At 45.2% G+C, this 23,096-nt stretch overlaps 3 protein-coding genes across 5 annotated transcripts; 1 reads left to right on the forward strand and 2 right to left on the reverse strand.

Moving 5' to 3' along the window:
* The first annotated feature begins 425 nt into the window (after positions 1-425).
* LOC135822730 (thiamin pyrophosphokinase 1-like) lies at positions 426-12,012 on the forward strand. Of its 2 annotated transcripts, none has more exons than XM_065335567.1 (8): positions 426-1,397; positions 2,507-2,599; positions 7,137-7,231; positions 7,894-7,969; positions 8,930-9,028; positions 10,180-10,326; positions 11,198-11,309; positions 11,534-12,012. In XM_065335567.1, exons 2-8 carry the CDS (start codon positions 2,573-2,575, stop codon positions 11,689-11,691), a joined length of 714 nt encoding a protein of 237 aa, XP_065191639.1. In that variant the 5' UTR covers positions 426-1,397; positions 2,507-2,572; the 3' UTR covers positions 11,692-12,012. The 2 variants fall into 2 exon arrangements, with proteins under 2 accessions (XP_065191639.1, XP_065191632.1); XM_065335560.1 differs by having other exon boundaries at positions 7,137-7,206.
* LOC135822714 (protein NYNRIN-like) lies at positions 4,015-8,460 on the reverse strand. 2 transcript variants are annotated; one of them, XM_065335549.1, is made up of 2 exons: positions 8,340-8,460; positions 4,015-5,850 (listed from the first exon to the last, which is right to left on the reverse strand). In XM_065335549.1, the coding sequence occupies exon 2, from the start codon at positions 5,677-5,679 to the stop codon at positions 4,660-4,662; it is 1,020 nt and encodes a 339-aa protein (XP_065191621.1). In that variant the 5' UTR covers positions 5,680-5,850; positions 8,340-8,460; the 3' UTR covers positions 4,015-4,659. The 2 variants fall into 2 exon arrangements, with proteins under 2 accessions (XP_065191621.1, XP_065191613.1); XM_065335541.1 differs by having other exon boundaries at positions 8,033-8,418.
* Positions 12,013-13,916: 1,904 nt separating the features above from the next.
* Positions 13,917-22,188, reverse strand: LOC135822747 (ras-related C3 botulinum toxin substrate 1). The gene is made up of 6 exons (XM_065335578.1): positions 21,959-22,188; positions 21,621-21,692; positions 21,146-21,216; positions 18,983-19,029; positions 16,241-16,303; positions 13,917-15,148 (listed from the first exon to the last, which is right to left on the reverse strand). Exons 1-6 carry the CDS (start codon positions 21,991-21,993, stop codon positions 14,855-14,857), a joined length of 582 nt encoding a protein of 193 aa, XP_065191650.1. The 5' UTR covers positions 21,994-22,188; the 3' UTR covers positions 13,917-14,854.
* Positions 22,189-23,096: the final 908 nt, after the last annotated feature.

The raw sequence follows: 23,096 nt of genomic DNA on the forward strand, positions 1-23,096 counted from the left end.
GAGCGGACACTCCGTCCTGCAGGCCACTATGATGGTATGGTGAAGCATCGTTGCGACACTTTGGCAAAGAAGGGCATGTCAGTGGCAGTGCTGCCTCTGGAGAAAGTCCGAGGCTTGTCAGCCATAGAAACTGCAGCTCAATGCCTAAGAGCTATGCAAGGCATTATCTAGACTGGACAGCTCTCTCTGTCTGTCTGTCTCCCTCTGTCTGTCTCTCTCTCTCTCTCTCTCTCTCTCTCTCTCTCTCTCTCTCTCTCTCTCTCCACACTATACTTTCGCTATATTTGTTTTCAATCTCTTTTGTTTCTCTTCTCCCGAAATATTTCCTGCAAAAACGAAATAAAAAAATTCTCCACTTGTAGGGAAGGAGTGCGAATGGCAATCAACCTACTGTCGCGGACATGGGAATCCAGTCCCCCCCCCCCCCCCCCCCGGGGCCGGCGCCTTTAGCGCGTACAGAACAAAGTCGTTGCATGCAGCGCACATTAGGGACCTTTCGCACCCCGCGTACGGATACGAAACGAATGCTGATTCGTCACCTGGGTTCGAGGATTCGTCAGAGTCCCTGCGGAGAACTCGTTTTCACGAATGGAAGCCTCTTCATTCGTGGCACGCTCCGAATCCGTCAGGTACACATTTATTTGGATAGGTAGACATGTTTTGCAAGGTACACATTTTTCCCTTGATTCCATGATCCATGCACGTGTGCCTGTAAAAACCCGTACGCCAAGCTACCGGCGCCCGCGGCCGTATTCGTAGTTGCCATGCACATTTGCATGACGACTTGCGAAACCTGAAATCTGTTTTCAACGAAACGATTACGAGCCGAATCAAACTTTCGTTTCGCATTCGTTTCGTAGCAAATGCGAAAGGTCCCTACTGTTGATACGATTCGACCAGCAGCAGCGCGTAATAATGCATGCCATGGCTGCATGGCCAGCGCCCTGCGACCGCTCATTCATCATTTTGTAATGTCCGCTTCACTTATACTATTAATCGCATTAATAAAGTTATTGTCTCCTCGTCGCCTTTTTAATTTTAGTTTAGTTTTTTTTAATAGTTTAGTTTTTCTTCTCTTCTTCTTTCTATATAATTTTTGCTTTGCCCGTACAGCAGTGCAGTACATGCAGGGGCTTTACCGGTTGGAAAAAAATGAATAGCCTATTATTATAACGTGGATCACCCACGTACGCGTTTCCGTTACGTGGGAACTAAACCTCCCTATTACTAGTATAGTATAGTAATTAGTAGCTAGAAACCGCCTGGATATGCACATGCCGTGCGTGCCAGTGCTTCTAGTAGTTCCTAGTAGGAGAAAGAGAAATGAGCCATGGCAGAGAACATGGATACGTATAAATGGTGTCCTTTGGACGTTTTCAAGAAGAAGATAGTGCCAGGTATGTGAATCAATTATATTTCAGAACTCGTGTGTAGGCGTTGTACATACTGACATACGGTACACGTACAGTATCTACCTGTTGGATACGACATGGAAACTAAAATAAGGTGTATCACGGTGAAGCAAGTGTTTATTCGCGATAAATGGTCCACTGTTAAACTTATTGCTGTGACGTTACATTCTAGCCTATGCAACACAACTACTACTGCTGTAGTACTGCTTTGGTTATGTCGTAGATCTACATAGCGACTATTTGTCTTCAATAGTGCGCTCCAGATCATTCAGTCATGTCACTAACACTCATGTATCCAAGCACATAGTGACATTATGTACAACATCCTTTCGCACCCCCGTTGTTTTAGTATTGCTTGTTTGGCTCGTAATTTTTCTCAGTTGAAAGTCACGGTTACTGCAGACATCCGTGACGCAAAATCGTATCTCAACTGATACCGTGTGACTGCTAATGAGTGCGTTCACATCTTTCATTTATATAAAATTAATGCTCCCTTCCAGAACTTTCACTCGTGACAACCATCAGTGAAATTTCGCCACGTAGTACGTAGTAACTAACCAATCATATGGTTAAATCATAATTTATGGTTAAAATGGTTTCACGCCTAGAACAGTAGACGTAGCGGCATGGCGGTAGGGTGCACACAGCGGCGCAGCTTACACCATTACCGGGCATTTGGTGTGTATTACTGTATTGTTTGGGTATGTGAGGAAGGTATTGTTTGGGTATGTGAGGAAGGTATTGTTTGGGTATGTGAGGAAGGTATTGTTTGGGTATGTGTTTGGGTACTGTGTTTGGGTATGTGTTTGGGTACTGTGTTTGGGTATGTGTTTGGGTATGTGTTTGGGTATGTGAGGAAGGTATTGTTTGGGTATGTGTTTGGGTACTGTGTTTGGGTATGTGTTTGGGTATGTGTTTGGGTACTGTGTGAGGAAGGTAGCGCGGGCAGATTCTTACCTTCCTACTTGGAAGTACTTTGTACTTTCTTCCCGAATGTCGGTGCTTACCTTCTTCTATTACACACAATGCGACTAAACACCTCTCCTTGTTGTGCATAGATACATCTGTGATTTTTACCTTTATATCCTCACCAGGAGAAGTGGATGATGGAAGGCGCTTTGCTTTAGTTGTTTTAAACCAGCCAATTGAACCAGTAAAGCATGTTTTCCGTCATCTGTGGCATAACGGTAAGTGCATGTATGTTGTGCTTTGTATGGAAGCTGTGTACATGCCGCTGTGTGTGTGTGTGTGTGTGTTCCTTGTGGTGCTGTTCGGTCGATTTCGAATCACGATGTTATGGTTTCAATTTTTTTCAATTTCCAATGATTGTAGTCACACACGACTATCAGTCTTCTCTTTCTCATTCTCCTCCTGAGTTTTTCTTTCATTCTCCTGAGTGGTTGCCAGTGCATGCTTTCATTCTCCTGAGTGGTTGCCAGTGCATGCTGTAATATCCTGAGTGGTTGCCAGTGCATGCTGTAATCTCCTGAGTGGTTGCCAGTGCATGCTGTAATCTCCTGAGTGGTTGCCAGTGCATGCTGTAATCTCCTGAGTGGTTGCCAGTGCATGCTGTAATATGTACAGGTAGTGCTGGTGTATTCGTGTACTGTAAAGTCTTGTATACTGTAAAGTCTTGTATAAAAGCCGTGGCTTATACGACTTTTTGGGGGGAGATTCCATGCATGGCCACTTCATTCCTGACGAATCAGTGACGATGCTTATGTAGACCGAAACATTGAAATAATTGCTTGACGATGTGTGAACTTCGCCGGTGCTTATTTGAGCCTGGGTAAGTTGCCTATGAATGAATAATGTAAAATGAAACTGCGCGAGGCGTCCCTCAGAATTTTCAAAAGAAATGCCACCGTTTTTTTTTAGTCTCACTTGGAGTCCCCATCACTCGATCCCTTGGAGCTGAGTTCACAAGAACTAACAGCTTGATGAAAGTCACGAACTTCACGGTCCTACTGTGCTTGGATCAGATTTGGCACGTACTTCCACATGTACGTCATGTAGATCCACTGGCATCAAGGGCAACGACAGGGCAGATCATCTTGCCAAGCTGGGGTGCGATGGTGACCAGGGTAACATCGACCTGCCTGTTTAAGCAGCCAAGTCATTCATCCGCAATGCCACTGCCTACCCGAGACCACTCCTTAAAAGATCAAGAAGCTTGGCCCAGACAACACTGGGCGCAAAACAATGTCTACGCTTAATTAACCAGCTCCTCACTGGACACAGCAGTCTACTTAACGAGTACCTCCATCGAATCTCGGCACGACCCTCGCCAGACTGCGAATCGTGTGTAGGGACTGCTGAGAACGCTGACCACCTACTGCTCAAATGTCCCGGAAGAGTAGCAAAGATCTCTCGAATTTAGCTGTGTTTGCAGATGTACGAGAAGCCATCCTCACCGAGCCATCACAGGTCGTCCAGTCCCTACAATTGGAAGGACTGCTCTAAGTCCTTGCCAAGACTTTATACTAGTAATCAGCAAATGGATTGGACACAAACTATTTGAAGCTTATGTAGGATTCCCTTTCCTAATAGTACCGTAAAATCCCGCCAGAGCGCCCCTACCTCCTCGTCGCTTCAGGTGGGGAGAGGCGGATGGGCGAGTCCTCCTTGCCGCATTCAGTGTAACATGAAAAAATACTCACCCTACGAAAACTGTTCGTGCATCTCGTACACCGACCAAAGGTCAAGAGCCAGGAGTTGTACAGACCCGTCAAAACTCAGGGTTTGTGCGATCCCTGGTCAAGAGGGTACCTAGGGTGGGCACTGTTGCGTACATTTCCAACGGGGTCGAGCACGCGTCTGCAGTACAGTACGGCATCACAGACTGCGACAGAGTCATACGAGGATACATCCCTGACAAGAAGTCAGGGAGGGGCGGACAGGAGAGACGGGGTGCTCTGGCGGGATTTTACGGTAATACCAGACTATTTCCAGGTTTCATCAGACACTCAAACTGTTCATATCGATAGTAAAACTAATGTTACTTGTCATGAAGGAGAAGAGAGAGAAAGGCTCAGAAACACGTGAGCATGCGCGCGGCTTACAAGGCCAGAGATACGTCCCGTGGACAGGAGCAGGAAATACGAAATACAAATGTAAGAAATAATAAGTAATCATTGGCCTATACTACACAATTCCCCTCCTCTCATCATTCACGACCTCGCGAATAATAGGCAAGCAGGGCAAAAACAATTAAATTTATAATAATTACGGATATACAATGACCTAACTACAAAACATAGTCATCAAATCTCGCAGGAGCAGTGCGGATCCGGCCTGATCGACGCACTAAAACTGGAGGAGGAGGTAGAGGTGATAGGGCAACAGGCGGCGACAACGGAGGCGTACTTGGAACAGAGTCATCGGCATCGTGTGGCACAACAGGAACAAAGTTATTAGCTGACAAACTCACTGGGTTGGGGAGATCATGGACAGAAGACGGTAAGGAAACTGGGCACGAGGAAGTAACTGGCTTCAAGCGATTGAAGTGAACAGTACGTTCAACTCCCTTCAGAAATAACGTGTATGACGTCGGACCATTAACACGCACAATAGTATGTGGGCCAGACCAGAAACGATGAAATTTACAGTGCTCGCCAGCACGGATAACCGGATCATGAAGATATGCTTGCTGACTGACAACATAAGGCTCACCATGAACGCGACGGTTATAGAACTGTTCCTGAGACGCATGAGCAAGATCAGCATTATGACGGGCTTCAACGTGAATATTCCGCAGAGAAGTGTCGAGACTACGGACATAGGTATGCATATCAGTAGAAGGTGGCGAAGGTAAATTGAACACAATATCAGCTGGTAGCCGGACATCCGCACCATACAGAAGGCGCGCTGGACTGAATCCAGTGGACTTGTGCACTGCAGCACGATATGACAGCAAGACGAGAGAGAACGTTGCATCCCACTCCGTACTGTTTGGAGTAATGTGGGCATGCAGCAGACCTAGAAAAGTGCGGTTGACGCGCTCCACCAGACCATCGCCAGACGGATGATACGGCGTGGTTCGCGTCTTCCGGATACCAAGGAGACGGCAGATATCCGCGAATAGCCGAGATTCGAATTGAGCCCCTTGATCTGAATGAAGCTGTTCAGGTGCACCGAACCGACTGATCCAACCATTAACCACAGCTGCAGCGGCCGAAACAGCAGTGATATCGCGCAAAGGGAATGCCTCGACCCATCGCGTAAAGTAATCCGCCATGACCAGGAGATACTTATGGCCCAGCGACATTTCAGCGCGTAATGGAAGCAGTCCTGAGTGGCTTTTTGTAACACACCGGCTCAGCCATTCTGCCGTGTGTTCTTTGATGATGTCCTGAATGCCAGCGAAACGCTGTCTGGCCAACTCCAGATTCTGCTGCCCGTGTTCGCGCGAGTTCGGTCCGCTGGGCTGCGGTTCAATCTAAAGAAATACAGCAACAAGCAACAAATTTCTATCACCGCTGCCACCAATGTTGGATTCCCTTTCCTAATACAAGTAGTAATACCAGACTATTGCCAGGTTTCACCAGACACTCCTCAAACTGTTCCTATCCATAGTAAAACTAATGTTACTTGTCATGAAGGAGAAGAGAGAGAAAGGCTCAGAAACACGTGAACATGCGCGCGGCTTACAAGGCCAGAGATACGTCACGTGGACAGGAGCAGGAAATACGAAATACAAATGTAAGAAATAATAAGTAATTATTGGCCTATACTACACTTAGCTCCCATACAGGCCTCTAGTATTTATTTTACTTCCGGCACCTTTCTACTGTTTCGGTTGAGCAACAATCAGATATTTATCGTCCTTTGAATTGTCTCTATTTCTAGCATCTTTGTTTTGATACCGAAGAAGAAGAAGAAGAAGAAGAAGAAGAAGAAGAAGAAGAAGAAGAAGAAGAAGAAGAAGAAGAAGAAGAAGAAGAAGAAGAAGAAGAAGAAGAAGAAGAAGAAGAAGAAGAAGAAGAAGAAGAAGAAGAAGAAGAAGAAGACCAGCAGGCTTTAAAAATCCCCGTAAAAGCTGTGAAAGATACCTGGGCTGGAACGATTATGCCGGTTATTCGAGTAACCAATCGTTACAACGGAACAATTACATAATCAGTGGAATTTGATAACCGATATCTGCTCTGCCTACCTGTTTGTCGCTGGAAATAATTGACGCGACTGAAGATATTTTTCAACTTTTCTGCCCCATCTATGAAAAATACGCCCAGCTTGGAGAGGCTTTACTCACGTGACGTAGCACGCGTGCGGGTGCGGGCGATCTCTAGCCGAGGAACAGCAGCGAAACCATTATGTTTATGTTGCACAATAATATTATGCTTTTATTGTGTCAATGCATATTGTACGCCATCTGCTGCGTATTCTTATTATTTTACAGTTTTTACTAAATATTCATAAGGTCAAGGGAGTTGAAAACGGCAAAGTCTGAAGAAAAATTGACTGTCACCACCAGGACTCGAACCAGGGACCCTCACTTATGGCTGGTGATGCTCTACCACTAAGCTATGGTGTAGTCGTCATACTAGCAGCGACCGCTCAACATTTTCTCCAGACTTCGACTTGTTTACGGAAATAGTAGGTGGTTTGCACTAGTTTATACTCTGCAGGTAACTCGTCGGTGGGGGATACTATAACTTATACCTTGCAGTTTCCATCATTTTACTGTGATCTGTGCTATGTGTGTGTGTTGTGTGTTCTGTATAGCCCACGTCAAGGTTCTTGTTGATGGAGCAGTTAACCGTGTGGCTTCATGCTTTGGAGACTCTTATTCTGAGTATGACCTCCATGGTGTGTGCTGTGTACGTTGATCCTGTAAAATGTGGCCGTGGAGTACACCACGGTACACGGCACAGCACCTGACCAGCACAGCTCATGTAGCACGCACACACACACTGTTGTCCTATTACCTTGTTGTTTTGCTTCCCATAATTCTGTAGGTAAGTGCACTCTGATAAAATATTTAATAATGATATGAACCCACCTCATAGCACCTAATCACTTTATTAGAACGGACAGTCTGGACGGTAGGCAGCTTCTAAATCTCAATAACATTGCAAATGCCGTCCCATTGAGTGCTTGTGTTATATGCTGTGCATGGTTCTAGCCAGGAACAAATAAAGGGGGGGGGGGGGCAAGTGAAACAATGAACCCATTTTCCAGTATTGCATGGTCATGCAATGTGCAACGTACGGGTGCACCGCATGTCCGGAACGACTGATTTGTGGCCGGGTTTTCATTGGGTGAAGTGAAATAAACACAAAATCGAAAAATGAGTAGGGAGTTTGCCATGCGTACTTCGATTACGGTATACGGATGCTCATGATCAACAAGTTAGAATTATTACTCGCCTTCCTCTTTATCATTTAAATTACGTCAAATACATCCTGGATATTTCAGATGCGTTTCATCTTTGTCTGCTTCTAGAATCTCTGGCTGTTTGTGGTTGTTGTTTATTCTGCAGGTATGTGCCTGACATTGTCTGCGGGGATTTTGATTCTGCTGACGAGGAGCTATTGGACCACCATCGCTCTACCCAAGTAAAGCGTCTAACAGTTAGGCTAGCTCAGTTGTGGTAATACGGCTACCTCACAATGTCTTACCGCAACTGTACCAAGGGTGTGATGTGCGTGTCTTGGTCTTGCAGGCGTGTGTTGCTCCCTGTGTGGGAGCTTGCCCATTTCCTGTCAATTTAATTAACCCGACGCCTGGCTATTTCACGACTGCCGTCCAGAGCACACGAGAACTCCATCGAACCTTGCACCCGGCAAGCCTGCAGAATGTACCACTCTCTGCTCACCACGCATCAGTTGATCTTGAGTAGGCTAATGAAATTTGTGCTACAGGAGCACTTCAATCCGCTAGTGTAATGCCCCAGCAACCCAGGCATCACTAGCATTACCAACTTACAGTGACACTCCGTTTCCAGTGCACCGAACACCTGGAAAACTCCAGACAGCAATGTGAGCCGGAAATTTAAAAGTCTATTTCTTGCAAGGAGAACGAAGGAGAATTATAAAACATCTTACCAAGTAATGTAAGATAAACTATGCGAGGGCTAGTCTTCAGCACATGAGATCATTGTACTGTACCCATGTACATGTATAGAGATGTCAAGGCTTGTGCAGAAATCGTGGGTTCTGTCACGTCCAACCGGCTGGGTTTCTCACATAATACATTACCAGGGTTCTAGCTAATAGGAGGGTAAGGTGGCACAGGTCTCTCCTACTCTGCTGGTGCCTATCCATCTGGGGAAAAAGGCCATCCTCAGGGTATGTGATTTTGTAGACTGTGATCATGTTTCATGCATTCATAAGTGTAGGTCTTAGCCTAGCCATATCTGGTAACCACGTGTGTGTGTGTGTGTGTATGTGTGTGTGTGTGTGTGTGTGTGTGTGTGTGTGTGTGTGTGTGTGTGTGTGTGTGTGTGTATGCATGCATGCTTGCCCGTATTCTTTGTTTCTAATGGTTTGTATGTATATGTTTGTGTCACACTGAAGGGCGTTGCAGTACACCACACACCTGACCAGAACTACACGGACTTCCATAAATCACTGCAAGTGTTGGTGACACATATGTCTGTCCATCCCCAATCTAAGGTATGCTGCTGAAGGATATGTGTGTTTTGTGTTTGTGTGTGTGTGTGTATGCGCGCGTGTGCGTGTGTGTGTGCACATGTGTGTGCTTGCATGTGTGTCTGTGTGTGTACATGTGTATGACTTGTGTGGGTGTGAGTGTGTGTGTGTGTGTGCTAAAAATTAGTGGCGGTCAATTCATCAGCCTTGCAAGCTGTTGAATGGTGTAATCCCAGCACAAGTTGCTATGTCTAACATAGCTGTTCGCTATCATCGCTTCCGCGATGGGCAGGTCTGAAGTCTGAAGTGTGTGTGTGTGTGTGTGTGTGTGTGTGTGTGTGTGTGTGTGTGTGTGTGTGTGTGTGTGTGTGTGTGTGTGTGTGTGTGGTGTGTGTGTGTGTGTGTGTGTGTGTGCATGTCTGTGTATTTGTGTGTGTGTCCGTGTGTCTGTCTGGGTGCGTGCGCGTGGTTGTGTGTGTGGGTGGGGGGGGGGGGGGGGGCGTATTTTAAAGTTCAGTACAGTTTTATTTATTGTTTTGTGCGCATGTGTTGATGCATGTGTGGCAGTATGAAAAAGCAGTGAGCAAAGAGATCTATTTTGAACTTGGCACATTCTGCCCATTTAGGTAAACAGTCTTTGTTCAGGGAGGCGGCAATGCATTGCAATGTCCTGGTTGAATTCGCTACATGTTGAACTAAACCTGTATTTTGTGGATGCCTCTAAGGGGCCACTAATAGCATAGTGCATAGTGCATAGTGCATAGTGCATAGTGCATAGTGCATAGTGCATAGTGCATAGTGCATAGTGTCAGTGCATAGTGCATAGTGCATAGTGTCAGTGCATAGTGCATAGTGCATAGTGCATAGTGTCAGTGCATTGCAACCACTCACTCAAGACTGTGACTGTGCCTAGAGTTGAATGGTGGACGTGTGACGTGTGACGTGTGACATGTGACGTGTGACGTGTGACGTGTGACATGAGCTGCTTTGCACAGCTGCAGGGCATCAAGGTCTGCTTTGACTCTGGGTGCAATAAGCAAACTCGTTCCAGTGCTTGGATTTTCCCCGGCCGGCACTGCAGTGTGATTCACTGTCCGCTTCTGGAATTATGGAATTCATTCTTTTGGGCATCTCATGAACACTGTTGTCGTAATTCTATCTCTCGTTCTTGCTAGGTTGACGAAGTGTTTGTGTTGGGAGCGTTTGGAGGCCGCGTTGATCAATACTTTGCCAACGTTAATGTCCTCCACAGTGTTCAGGCTACGGTTCCTCTGCCGATTTATCTACTCGATGACATCAATCTGACATGGCTCTTACGTAGTGTGAGTTCTGCTCCCTGTCTGTTGTTCATTGATGTTTTCCATTTTATTGACACACAGTAGAGCTGGGTTGCCACCTCTAGTTTAGGTGACCACTAGTCGGTGACCTTGTGCAGACCTGAGATGGCGTGTTCTTTTCGTTGCTCTGACTAGCACCCATGGTTATTTGAATCTCTTCCCTCTTGAAGTACTTGCAAGTGAAACTTAATTAACCATATAAATAAAACTAGCAGCGCCGGGCGCACTACTAGTATGTCCCAAGTACCACAGACACTACGATTCTGTGCACTGGCTAGCAGGCCGCTACTCTGTTCATGAGTTGAAACTTCACTGGCGAGTACCTTTTAATAGTTAGAAGGTCAGGCCATGCAGTTACTGACACTCTCTGCTCGCTCTTTCTAATCAAGCATTGCACCGGTGTTTGGAGCTACTCTGCAAGAAGATCGTGGAAATCTCACTAAGTTAAAAATGCACGCATACGCTCGTAGATGCTTGCATATTTATGTGCAGTTTGTTGATTGGCAATTATATGAAGTAGTCCTATAATAGGTCAGAAGTACAGTGATTCATCATTGTGTGTTTGTTTTACGCTCTGCACTACTTATGTATACACTACCATCACAGTCTACTGAAGTGGCATAGCACAGGTTACATCATGGAGAGGTTCTGCATTTGTAATTGTGAAATGTTTTCCGAGTGGCATGGTCAAGCCTATAGTGTAAACTTAGCGGGTTTGGCAGACCTTGATCATCGTGACAGTGTCAACGGAGTGTGGTTTGCTGCCACTGCTACTACTGCTGCTGCTACTGCTACTGGAGGTGATGCTGTGGGTTTCCTTGCCGTCATTGTCAATGCCATTGCTGTGCACACACAGGGCCAGCACATTATTGATGTTTGCAGTGGACTTGAAGGTGATTGGTGTGGGCTTGTACCAGTTGGCTCAACGTGTGAGTCAGTAACCACTAGTGGTCTACATTGGGATCTAGGTAAGTGACCAAGCCAGCTAATGCCTCATTTCGTATTCTCTCTCTCTCTTTCTCTCTCTCTCTCTCTCTCTCTCTCTCTCTCTCTCACACACACACACACACACACACACACGCACGTATACACACACACACGTACACACACACACACACACACACACACACACACACACATCTGCTTACCTGCTCCCTCTTTTGCTGTGTTTTCTACTTCCCGTATCGACCAGAGGGTGACAGGATGGAGTTCGGTGGTCTTATCAGTACATCTAATCGTCTCGCTACACCCACTCCGCATTCTGTGTCTGTTTCTTGTTCTCATGCACTACTTTGGTGTATTGGCATCAACACCAGTAGCATTTCTAGAGGTGAACAATCAAGCACATAGCATGCATTGGAGGATAACTCTTTTTATTCCCGTAGCTATGCAAAAGACGTTACTTCAGTAACGTCTGGCGCTAGCCAGGGTTCACACAGCTTTAATTCCCGTAGCTATGCAGAAGACGTTACTTCAGTAACGTCTGGCGCTAGCCAGGGTCCACACAGCTTTAAGTTGGTATTTGTTTGTTTGTTTGTGTCACGCCTGGCGCTATCCCGTATCTGTCCCGTACCGTACCATCAAACACAGCTGGCCACATACAGCTGGCCGCAATATTCAAATAGGGCTTTCAAATGCAAGATCATAACGTGAAGCAACTTGGAAGAATGAGTATGAATGCGAAGTGTATGGGGGAATGCATGCATGTGGGGCGATAGTGCGGGTTCGAATCCCAGGTTATGCCTGAAAAAATAGGAGAATTGAAAAATTTATAACATCCCTATGCTTTTTGTGCCTATGTCATCAAGGCGGTAGACGGTGTCGTATTACCCTCGACCGTACCTGTTCCGTACCTGTCCCGTACCGTACCGTACCATCGAAGACGGCTGGCCACAATGCATATTCTAATAGGGCTTTCAAATGCAAGATCATAACGTGAAGCAACTTGGAAGAATTAGTATGTATGCGAAGTGTATCGGGGGATGCATGCAGCTGCGCAGGGCGATAGTGCGGGTTCGAATCCCAGGTTATGTCTTTAAAAAAAAAGGAGAATTTATAAGAATTTATAACATCCCTATGCTTTTTTTGTCTAGATCATCAAGGCAAAAAAAGCATCATGAGCGTAGGGCCCTGAGCTTCCAAGCTCTCTCGTTCCCGTAGCTATGCAAAAGACGTTACTATAATTATTATTAGAACTGATCGGCTACATCATTGTATTGAAAAAAACGTTTCCATCAGTTTGAATAACATTCATGATGAGCTAGGCAAAAAAGCATAGCGTATGGCCCTGAGCTTTCAAGCTCTCTCGTTAATTTTTTTGTAATTTCTAGGTCTGTGGAAGCTTCTTTTTTCTTTTTTTTGGAAAATTCCTTTATATCTATGCTTTACTCTCTTTATACTTCAGGGGTCATCCGGCACTATCGATAATTTTCACGAAACGAAAAAGTTTAGTTATGACCCTCCGCCACCCCCCCCCCCCCCCCTTTCATTGAGCAGCACTGTACTAGTAGTTATGCTCCGTGTTCTTTAACCCGTTATATCTATGCCTTGCTTACTAGTACCGGTAGTACTTCCTTTTAGGAAACCTATAAGGGGTCGTCCACAAATATCGATGTTTTTTTAGAGAAGATATTCGTTCGTTTGGGGGGGGGGGGGGTTGGGCCCTGTTCTTCTCGTCTTTGCAGAAAAAAATATCGAACTCTATCTATGGACGAGCGCTGTTCGAACATGTAGTTTATGACCTACACAAAGTGAAAGTCAACCTCGTGAGCATAGCCATAGCAAGGTTGTGCGACCGTGGCAACATAAACCTAGGTGTATGGTGAAATTAGAGTGGCAGCTGGTCACGTTCCATGAGGAAATTGAACTTCATTAAAAAATATCGATCCCTTGCATAAACATGTGTATGTTCGTTTTGAGGGGGGGGGGGGGAGGGAGGGGGTCTGGGGAGAAATGAACAAATATCGTCTTGAAAAAAACATCGATATTTACGGACGGCCCCTAATGTACTGCACAAAATTAATATTATTGTACGTAATATCAATGCTTTGGTCTTTGTTGCGGCAAGGTTTTATATTCTGGCCATGTACAAGACATGAAACACATTCCTTTTCTCTAACATTTGACTTACAAGTACCATACGGCTATAGACTTATCTTTGAGATGCCTACTTCGAAATAATCAAAATATTCATGTAAAAAATTCATTTTTCAGTCGTAATTGCATTGTTCGTGCCATGGGTGAAGACTGTTGTCGTTTCACACCTGCCCACCTACTCCATCTCTGTGTATCATACTTATACTACTAGCCTCTTTGTTATCCTCTAATACCTCTTAGTTCTCCTCTTTCACCTGTATCCCAGCTCTGCGCTGGTGCTCTAACAATATACACATCTCATTTCTCTACTCATTTGCTTTGGCGGAAATACAGATACACAGCCAGGGGGAGCCAACATAGTTTACCCAGCATTCAGCAGGATGCGGCAGTAGTTTACAAACAAGGATTACATTGTGGCCTCCTTGGCCGAACACCCAGATTGAAGTTCAGACTTCGAGTTCCATCCGCATACCAAAAGAGAAAGTTACCGGTAATTGCAAATATACTCCTGATTGCTTTCAGGACAATTTTTAAAACTCTGAGAATGGGAACATATGATGACAATTTGCAACCTACAATATCCACAGAAGGCTGATGATGATCATGGTGATCAGAAAGATGACGACAGTGTTATGTGCTCAACACAGCATAATAACTTACTGTGAGATGGCCAAAAACAAGTCAGCGATCGACACTATGCTAAACAAACAAAAAGAAAAGAGTGCCACGATGGCAGCAGCTATGACAGCAATGGTAAAGCAATGGTTAGCACGAGGTGACAGCGGGAGAACTGATCTAGCTTGACTCACATTCATGTTTCTGCACAGCTGCTGCGGCGTCGCAAGCAGAAACCGCAAGAAGTTCTTAGCGGTAAGCTGTGCGAGATGATAAACTGTGCACATGCCAGTATCACAGACTGGTTGAAGAGAATGAAACAGAAAACCGGTGCACAGTGCAAAGCAATAAACTGCGAAAGGCCCTTGTAGTATAATGTCGCACGCGAACATGCTGGAAGTAGCTGACATGATGCCAAGACCAACTAGCCTGACGCAGAGCATGCGCAGTTCTATGAACTCGGCACCAAACATACAATGTGCATAAGCATGGCGGCATGCATCCTGCATTCATTAAAGATGTTCAAAGACAGCAGTATTATCATTCAGCAGTAGGAAATTACTGATGTTATTACCAAGCAATTCACACGCATAGGCTGAAAGAAGGAGGGCGAGGAGCTCGCAAAACAAATAGATGTGAAAATTAAAAACAGATAAGACAGGGGATTACACTGGGAAATTGTCAACACCAGGGCTGATCTGAACTGGTGGAATGATTCGAATGGTGTGAACAAACTCATTGCAGGTCTGTACTTTTATCAAGGAACTATCAACAAAATATTACCTTCTGCAAAGACTACTTTTTATAGGAGCACACATCCACCCTTTGATTTCTTTTGCGCCTTGGGTGGGTTAAGGACAGCCCGGATTGCTTCATCGAACACTTGTTTCAGGCCCTTTTGAGTCAAGGCGGAACACTCCAGGTACTTACACGCACTGATCTCCTTGGCCATTTGCAAGCCCTGTGGATAGGTAATAGGTGATAGCTTTTTTTCCTTCAGCTTCTCAATGGTCTCGTCGTCATCTCGCAAATCTAACTTGGTCCCAACAAGGATAATAGGTGTGTTTGGGCAATGGTGCGAAACTTCAGGAAACCACTATAGGTGGGCAACACAACAGCAGCGGCAACAACAACAACAACAACAACAACAACAACAACAGCAGCAGCAGCAGCAACCGCAACAAGAACACTTTAAGCAGAAGGTCGTGAATAGTAATCATTGACGGCCACACAGCAAGTTGCGTAAGAACCACAGCGGTGTCCTCGTCCAGGGGAGTTTCAGATGTAAGGGTAGTGGATGTGTCCTTTTTTTAGCCAGTAACAAACAGTACATGTCTAAATGCATTTACTGTGAGTGTGTGTGTGTGCATGTGTGTGCGCGCGCGCGTGCGTGTGTGTGTGTGTGTGTGTAAACAAAATTCATGACCAATTTAAGTTGAAACCCAGGGTTCTTCAAGCCTGGGACTGCATGCTTCAATGCACCTAACCTCGAAGTGCCACAAAGCCTGCACACCGTGAGTGACTACACACTGGAGCACGCACACACTGAGTGCGTTCATGACACATGCACACACACATAATAAAATAGCATCATGTGCCATCTGCTCAATCATATCCACACAGGGATAAACAGTCACTGTCATGTAATCGAAGAGACAAATAAAAGCCAGGAGCTACATTTGCAGGCTGTGCTCTTGTCTGGTAAAGGAAGTCAGTGGCCATGTCTGTCTGCTGGTTGACAGCACACTGGGTAGTTAAGTTTACTGAAATAGCACACACCCGCAGGCACAAGCAATACACTGCAATACCCCCATAGAGTGTAGAGTGGTTTCACATCTATCACATGACCATACAGGGCAGCCATGTTAGTTCCAACTCCACTCAACCCCTGCATCTACGGGTCGCGTGATGTCGACCATGTTGGTTCCACTGTCCACATGCCATGATCACTTTCTACACAAATTTAGTCACTGAGTCATATGGCAAATCATGTTGTGTGAAGCCGCTCTATAATACTACACCAATAGATAGTGCTCAGTCTTTGCCTTGGGCTGCCTTCAGTCAGTTTCAATACATATCACAGCCAGGATGAACAACTATCAGAACTAGTGAAAAGAACAAATCATCAGGGCCATGCTACAGCCTTGCCGACAACAGAGTGATGGCAGACTCTGCACGAGAAACTAACCTTGGCACGCACGTTCTCATATGAAGCAGGACTGATCAGCGAGAAGCAGACCAGGAAAACATCCTGTACAGAGGGCAGTCAGCCAGATGTGCAGCACAGAATAGGCATGCAGATTACACACCAGTGCCACGGGACTGAGTCAGTGCATGCATCCGTGTACAATGTAGCAAAGCCACATCGGCGAGTGCAAAGGACAGGATAATATAATACGACTCGCACACCCGCATGCACCACACACTTTCAAGACGCCTATCGCTAGAGGTGGCCTACACCACATAGCTTTCCACATGAAAGCTCTCTATACATTGCGTCCTGTCTTCACAGACGGCTGCTACACACCAGAACATGATAGCTATAGGGCTACTGTATTTTACCGGTTGTAACTCGACCCCCGTATCCGGAGGTCTCAATTCTGCGTTTTAAAGTTTTCATATGGATACGTGAGGGTAACAAGGATGCAGTTTACAGGGTTATGGGCCGTTACACGCCCGATTGGTTGAGAGACTCACCTACTCTCCCCTGACTCACTTGTGAGGTCTGCATTCGCCACTAAGGTGTGCAAGGCATAGGCATAGTGGTGGCCTGCGGAAGCGAAGGCTAGTTTGTGTGTTTCTGAACATTCAAGCGATGCCAACGCGAATCCCGCGAATTATTATTATTATTTAGGGGTGAAACGAAGTAGTCGAAGGTTCGAAGGACCTTCGTTTTCCTTTGAAACGAACCTTCGTTTTTGATTCGAACGAAGGTCGACACGGGTTTACCGCATGCATCAATGCACTGATCTTGTGCGATGTACTCGTACTGCATGCACTAGCACTGTACGCTGTACTACAACTAGTACAAGTAGGGGCACGGTCCGCGTGCGCACCGGAACTGAAGAAGTGACAAGTCAGTGAAGAACTGGCCCTGTTCCAGTCACCAGCGTGTTCCCGTTTTGCGTTGGTGTGTAGATCTACCATGGTGTACTCATGGATGAATTTTTTGATTGTATTCGTCGAGTGTTTGGCGCTCTGCGATACTAGTAGGAGTGTAGTTTTGCGATTTCGATCGTGTTTTCGCTCAGTTATGCTGCTTGTACCAGGAATATAGCTTGCTGTAGCTGCCGTTGATATCTCCTAGTGATGGTGTCTGGAGAACGTTGTAGCAGCGATACGAGTGTAGTCTCATAATTTGAATCGAAAATAAAAGTTTGCATCGCTGAAGCCATTGCAGTATTCACTCTCCCAGCAGCAGCGAGAGGGAGGGCAGCGATGGCCTGAAATCCTCGAGGCAGGTGAAGTTCCTCACCTAGTGACTATTCACTCTACTCTCAATCACCAATGCACCCGCTCGATGCGAGCAGATACTAGTAAGCGAAAAGTACATGCCAGATTTGACAATTTGTGATGAAGTTGGGTATCTGATATTTACTACGCAATATGGCTCTTTTCCGTCCATTTTGGTATTGTTCAAGCATGCAGGTATGTGCAATGTGATAAAAAAATAAATAAAAATAAATGCAACTGGCTGTATACTAGAGCAGTGATCTCTTGTCGCTTTGTGTCAAAAAGGCCAAGGCTAGCAAGTCTGTGCACGATCCCAAGTACACTGATCTAAATTGTCAGAAATATGGACAATTGACTCACAAACAGGTATTAGGTATGGCCTCTATCAAGAGTATGTTAAAACCTTGCCTCTATCTATAGTTGTGAGCTGGGCCAAAGTATTTTCTGACCTGGAATGGATACATTGATACCAGCAGATTCAGAAACAAATTGCACATACAATGTAAGTATTGGGTTCTGATTTTTGCACCCTTTTATTTTCAAGATTTTTGAGCGTTTCCGTGATCATCTTAAAAAGAATCCTTCGACACCTTCGTTCGCTTTAATAAAGAAGGTTCGAATGGGAATTTGAGACCTTCGTTTCACCCCTATTATTATTTATTATTATTATATGGATACGAGTTAAGAGTAACTCTCCATCACTGTAACCAGATACTATATACAGTCAGAAAGTGCAACAACTAGGTTTTCGTTGCGCTTACCTTCCCCTCTTTGGTCTTTCCATAACCTTGAACCTTCCGAGTTGGAAGGCTGTCGGTTAGCGCTACGGAGATGTGTTGAAGCTAGGTGTCAGGACGTCGAATGTCTCAGTACTTTGTCAGCTTTGTGCCTAGTTGTTGCACTTTCTGACTGTATACAGTATCTGGTTACAGTGATGGAGAGTTACTCTTACCTCGTATCCATATGTCCTCTTCCTTTCTACATTTATTATTGGCTCAACATCCGAGTTTTAAAGCAGCACTACTGACCACTCCACTAACACATCAACAAATCATATAAACATTCCTTAATCGAGGATATAACGTCCCAATCCTTGAAAAAGACCAATAAACTGTCAAAAAGGTGTACACATGGTGCACTCGTGCATGCAGTGCAGGTCATTTTTTGTAAGATACTGATAGTTCCCAGTTGTAAGTCGAATCCCGGTTGTAACTTGTAAGTCGACCCCCACCCTTTCTCCTATTTTTAGTCGTAAAAGGTCGACTTACAACCGGAAAATACGGTATACGCATTGTTGACCTCCCTGGAACCGTTGGAGAGTGCAGTTTCCATGGAAACAATTTGTAGGTTGCTCTCGCAATCAATTGTCCAATGCGCAACCTAGGTTGTCAATGCAAAGAATTGCCAATGTCTTGATCATATAAAGAAGCACTAATTAATTTAGGCATTGTGACATGAATATTCACAAGTCACTTACTGTCTGGGGATAAGAGAGGGGGCGAAGACGATCATAATCCTCTTGACCTATAGCAGTAATACATACAGACAATTTCCACATCAATTAAAGTCTTAAAGAGGAAGTATACCCTAAAATCAAATTTTCAACCAGATGTAGTCTTTGAGATGCTGATTTGAATGGTCTTGGTCCGAGGAAGCTGAGACGCTCCCTTCCTCCTTTATTCCCAATCGAACTCAGAGTCACCACTTCCACCGACTCGTTGAACTGGGTGACTGCGCCCTCCTAGATGAAGATTTGTATTCAAAATGTCACTAAAAGCGCCATATCATTCTTATAATAGCACGGATGAACGCGATTGGCCATATGTTACAGTCTTTTGGACGCTGAGTCGACTGGTTTCGGTCCGAGACGGCTGCGATGCAGCGTCCAGCCTTTATTCCCAATCGAACACGATTGAGTAAGCGGCCACGTGCTTGTGCGTGCACCTGTCACTGTGCCTGCAGGCTACACAACTTTCACGCCAAGGTTCAACTCAAAGGTTCAAAGGTTTAACTCGAGTGGCAGGAACTCGCCCGAACAGGCTGTAAGTTGTAGCCTGCAGGCACAGTGACCAGGTGACTGGTCATGGGTGCAGCGCTAGCTGTTGGTGTGTACAGTGACTTACTGCTCTATCACGTTTGCATATACCATATGACCAAATGATCACGGCCCTCAGGTGATTTGAACAGTCATTTAAACAGTAACTAAAGTATCATTTACGACTCTTTATTTTATGAGCAACTAGTATGCCAGGCAGCCTATGGGCACAAGGGAACCGAGACAATGGCCAGTGCTTAGTATGGCAGGCACATCAAGCAGGAGGACGATGTACAGCCAAACCTCTTGAGGATGCACACAAAGGAGCCACTTGAATTGGCTCCCAGTAAAGAAAGTTTTCTCCTTATCTGTCCTCCACACACAGCAATTATGCAGTGACTCACCCAACAAAGTCACAAATACTAGTTCTTCCAAAGTAGAAGCTTGTCTTATCAGTGTTATTCTTCACGAACGGTCTCGCTGTACTTAGTAGATTCTACGATTAGTGCATACTGCGAGGGTTACGGAGAGAGGGAGGGAGAGAGAGAGGGGAGAGAAAGACGGAGAGAGAAAGTCCGAGAGAAAGAGAAAAGGATTATTGTAAAGTAGAACTGTACAGTTGTGGCATTCACTGTGCACTTCCTACTCCAACTTGCACTGACTATCTACCACACCCCAGAAATCGATCTAGGTGTCACAATCAATGCACTTCCTTTTCAAACCCTGAAGAATGTGTAGATCCGTCTCACTCTTCGGCTGAAGGAGAAGCCAAATTCGGAGAACAGTGAGTGGAAACCAACACTCCTTGCCCTATATCCCTAGTTTTACTTTGCAATACTTGTCTCCTGCCACCAATCACCTGTGCAGTTCTAAAGAGTGTTTTTCCAACTCACTGCCCATGTTGTCATCATTAGTTATAATCATATCGTAATAAAGCCAACTTGAGTAACATTGTGTTCCACTGTGCATGTGACCAATTTCCAGAGACAGTTATTTACAAATGTAATAATGTATAGAGGAGGATAATTATAGTGGAGTGCTTTCTTAGGCCACACAACATTTTATTGGAGGTTTTATAATTGTGATTTTTAAAGTTCTACCGTACTGAGTCAACCTGTTCGCAAGGCAGTTGACTGTATACCTCTTGGAAACAGATAGTCTTCTTTCGTAACGTTTACAAGGGTGAGTAAATGCCAGCCAATGAAGACATCGCTTGTTATGAACACCATTGCATGATTGTAGATGACCTCTTACTGCATGACAGCAGCAGCAGATGTAACACGAACACCAGGAAGTACTAGTGACTTGTTGAACTGGCCCGCACAGTGATGCCTTGCCACACTAGTGCTAATAATAGTGTGTCAAGCATGGCAAAACTGAGCTAAGCAGTGGAGAAATTATGGTTCAAACACAAAACAAGTTGATACTGCTGGTCTGCAGATCTGCCACATCCCCTTATAGTCACAGCAGGTGTGCAAGAGTGCGCATCTAACACAACGCGACCATTTTCAGATCGAATGCCGGTATTCAGCATTGGTATCGGTCAGTTTGAATGGTATTGAATTTACGCCAGTGTACTACACACTTATAATATAAGTTTCTCACCTGCTGTATCCCAGAGGCCCAGGTTGATGGGTTTAGCGTCCACCATCACGTTCGCAGAATAGTTATCAAATCTGTACATACCAAAACACAATAGTGGTGAATGCATAATAATTATAATCCAAAGGACAGGCAACATAACGACGTAACATGATTGTACTGTGCTTTGAACAGGGATACTCTACACGATAGCAATCCCTGAACTGAGGTAAATCTGCTGCATGTAGATGTAGATGTAATGAGCTGTATTCGTGAGTGCGTCGAAAAATCACATACACACACACGCGCGAACACACATACGCACACACACACGCACGCGCGCGCGCACGACTCATGAAAAGAGATAGACAGCTGGAAAGTTGCGCAGGTTGCTATAATATTACCGGTATGCTCAGCACAGTGCTCCGAGTCTATCCACAGCAGCAAAACAGCAGAAGCAGCAGTATTGTATTCATCTTGCCGGCGACTCGTTACTTACACAGTAGGAATATACTCTCCCGGGAAGGCATTTGTCGTGTAGCTGATCAACAGGCAAGTTTTACCGACGGCGCTACAGAATACATGTCAACGCAAAACACACAGCAAAATGAACATGATAGGCCAACAATCTTGAGCCAGCGAAGCAACCAAGCTTTTGCTGAACACACAGCAGCAGTGTGATGCAGTAGTAGAAAGAACATCAGACTCTAGCCTAGTCTAGGCCAGGGCAACAGAGACAAGTCGCATTTCTCGACTTAATTCATGCCCGCTAGATTTCTGGAGCTCTTCGACCAAGCCAAAGTTAGTAGTTGAGGGAAATGAAACGGCACCACTCACCCATCGCCCACTACAACGCACTTGATGGCCTGCATGACTATCGGGTTAGCGTTAAAACTCACAGACGAAAATGATGTGCAAACTGTAAGCAGCAGCTATGCAATCTCGCAATAACCGAGTCACGCCAAGGACAGGTAAGTGTTATTGCTTCGGGAAATGGCCAAGTACTACACAGTCGACACTCACGACAGCCAAACTGCCTAACTCACTTGGTAAAACAAAAAAATGTTCCTGTTGGCGCTGAAGTCTGTACAAAAGTCATGAGTAGATCTACTGTAGTACTGACTGCACTGCACAACTGACTGTAGACCATGTACTAGTCGTAGGCTACTAGTACGTGGTGTACTGTGTAGTGCATGTGGACGGCAGACTACATGCAGCAGCACTCACTGCACCGCTGCGTTGCCTGAACTGCCACTGCCACTGGACATGGAGTGGATCATGTAGTGTTCATGGTGTTATATTATTACTTTATTAGTAGGGAGATTTTTTGTCTAAAACTAAAGGTTCTACAAAAGTACAAGTCGGGGTAAAGCTACAGCCTACTTGTAGAACCATGCCCATAATTAAATTTTACATGGCCATGCCATAGGCATAGTGAACACGATCTGTATCTACGGTACGAAGCGGCTGTTCAGCCTCAGCCACCGTGAACCGTGAACGACTGCATGCATTCTACAATATATTCTACCATCACTTTGTAGGCATTACCAACGCGCCCCTACACTCCAGTCAGTAGTTTGGCTGGTCCCCAACACTCGAGTCATTTACGACATCAGCGTAATAATAATACCCCATTGACCCTGGACATGGTGCATTGGTGGCTGTGTAGGCTAGCTTTAGATAGCACTACATAATCATTGAGAAGAAGAGGTTGCATGCAGGGAGCAATCGCAATTCCAGGAATCCTCCGTTTTAAAGGTTATCATGACATGTTATACATTGTATAGAACCCCCCGAAATTGGTCAATACTAGTCATGATTCAAGTAGGTACATGTGTGTGTATCCAGTCTGCACCAAAGTCCACATAGTAGTACTACCCTGTGTGTTACTAGTAGTAATACTAATAGTATTAAATTTTAGTAAGACATGTGTGTGTATGTCACTTTGTGTGGTGGTGGTGGTGGTGGTGGTGTG

Source organism: Sycon ciliatum, chromosome 1 (genome assembly GCF_964019385.1).
Source record: "Sycon ciliatum chromosome 1, ocSycCili1.1, whole genome shotgun sequence".
Classification (NCBI taxonomy): Eukaryota; Metazoa; Porifera; class Calcarea; order Leucosolenida; family Sycettidae; genus Sycon; species Sycon ciliatum.

Coding starts and splice junctions, on each gene's coding strand:
- LOC135822730 (XM_065335560.1), top strand. CDS start 1,331: ATGGCAGAGAACATGGATACGTATAAATGGTGTCCTTTGGACGTTTTC. Junction 2,600..7,136: donor CCGTCATCTGTGGCATAACG/GTAAGTGCATGT, acceptor TGTTCTGTATAG/CCCACGTCAAGGTTCTTGTT. Junction 7,970..8,929: donor ACCACCATCGCTCTACCCAA/GTAAAGCGTCTA, acceptor GTCACACTGAAG/GGCGTTGCAGTACACCACAC.
- LOC135822714 (XM_065335541.1), bottom strand. CDS start 8,110: ATGGGCAAGCTCCCACACAGGGAGCAACACACGCCTGCAAGACCAAGA. Junction 5,851..8,032: donor ACACCCTTGGTACAGTTGCG/GTAAGACATTGT, acceptor GTATTTCTTTAG/ATTGAACCGCAGCCCAGCGG.
- LOC135822747 (XM_065335578.1), bottom strand. CDS start 21,993: ATGCAGGCCATCAAGTGCGTTGTAGTGGGCGATGG. Junction 21,217..21,620: donor GGAGAGTATATTCCTACTGT/GTAAGTAACGAG, acceptor TGGTATGTACAG/ATTTGATAACTATTCTGCGA. Junction 19,030..21,145: donor GGGCCTCTGGGATACAGCAG/GTGAGAAACTTA, acceptor TTACTGCTATAG/GTCAAGAGGATTATGATCGT.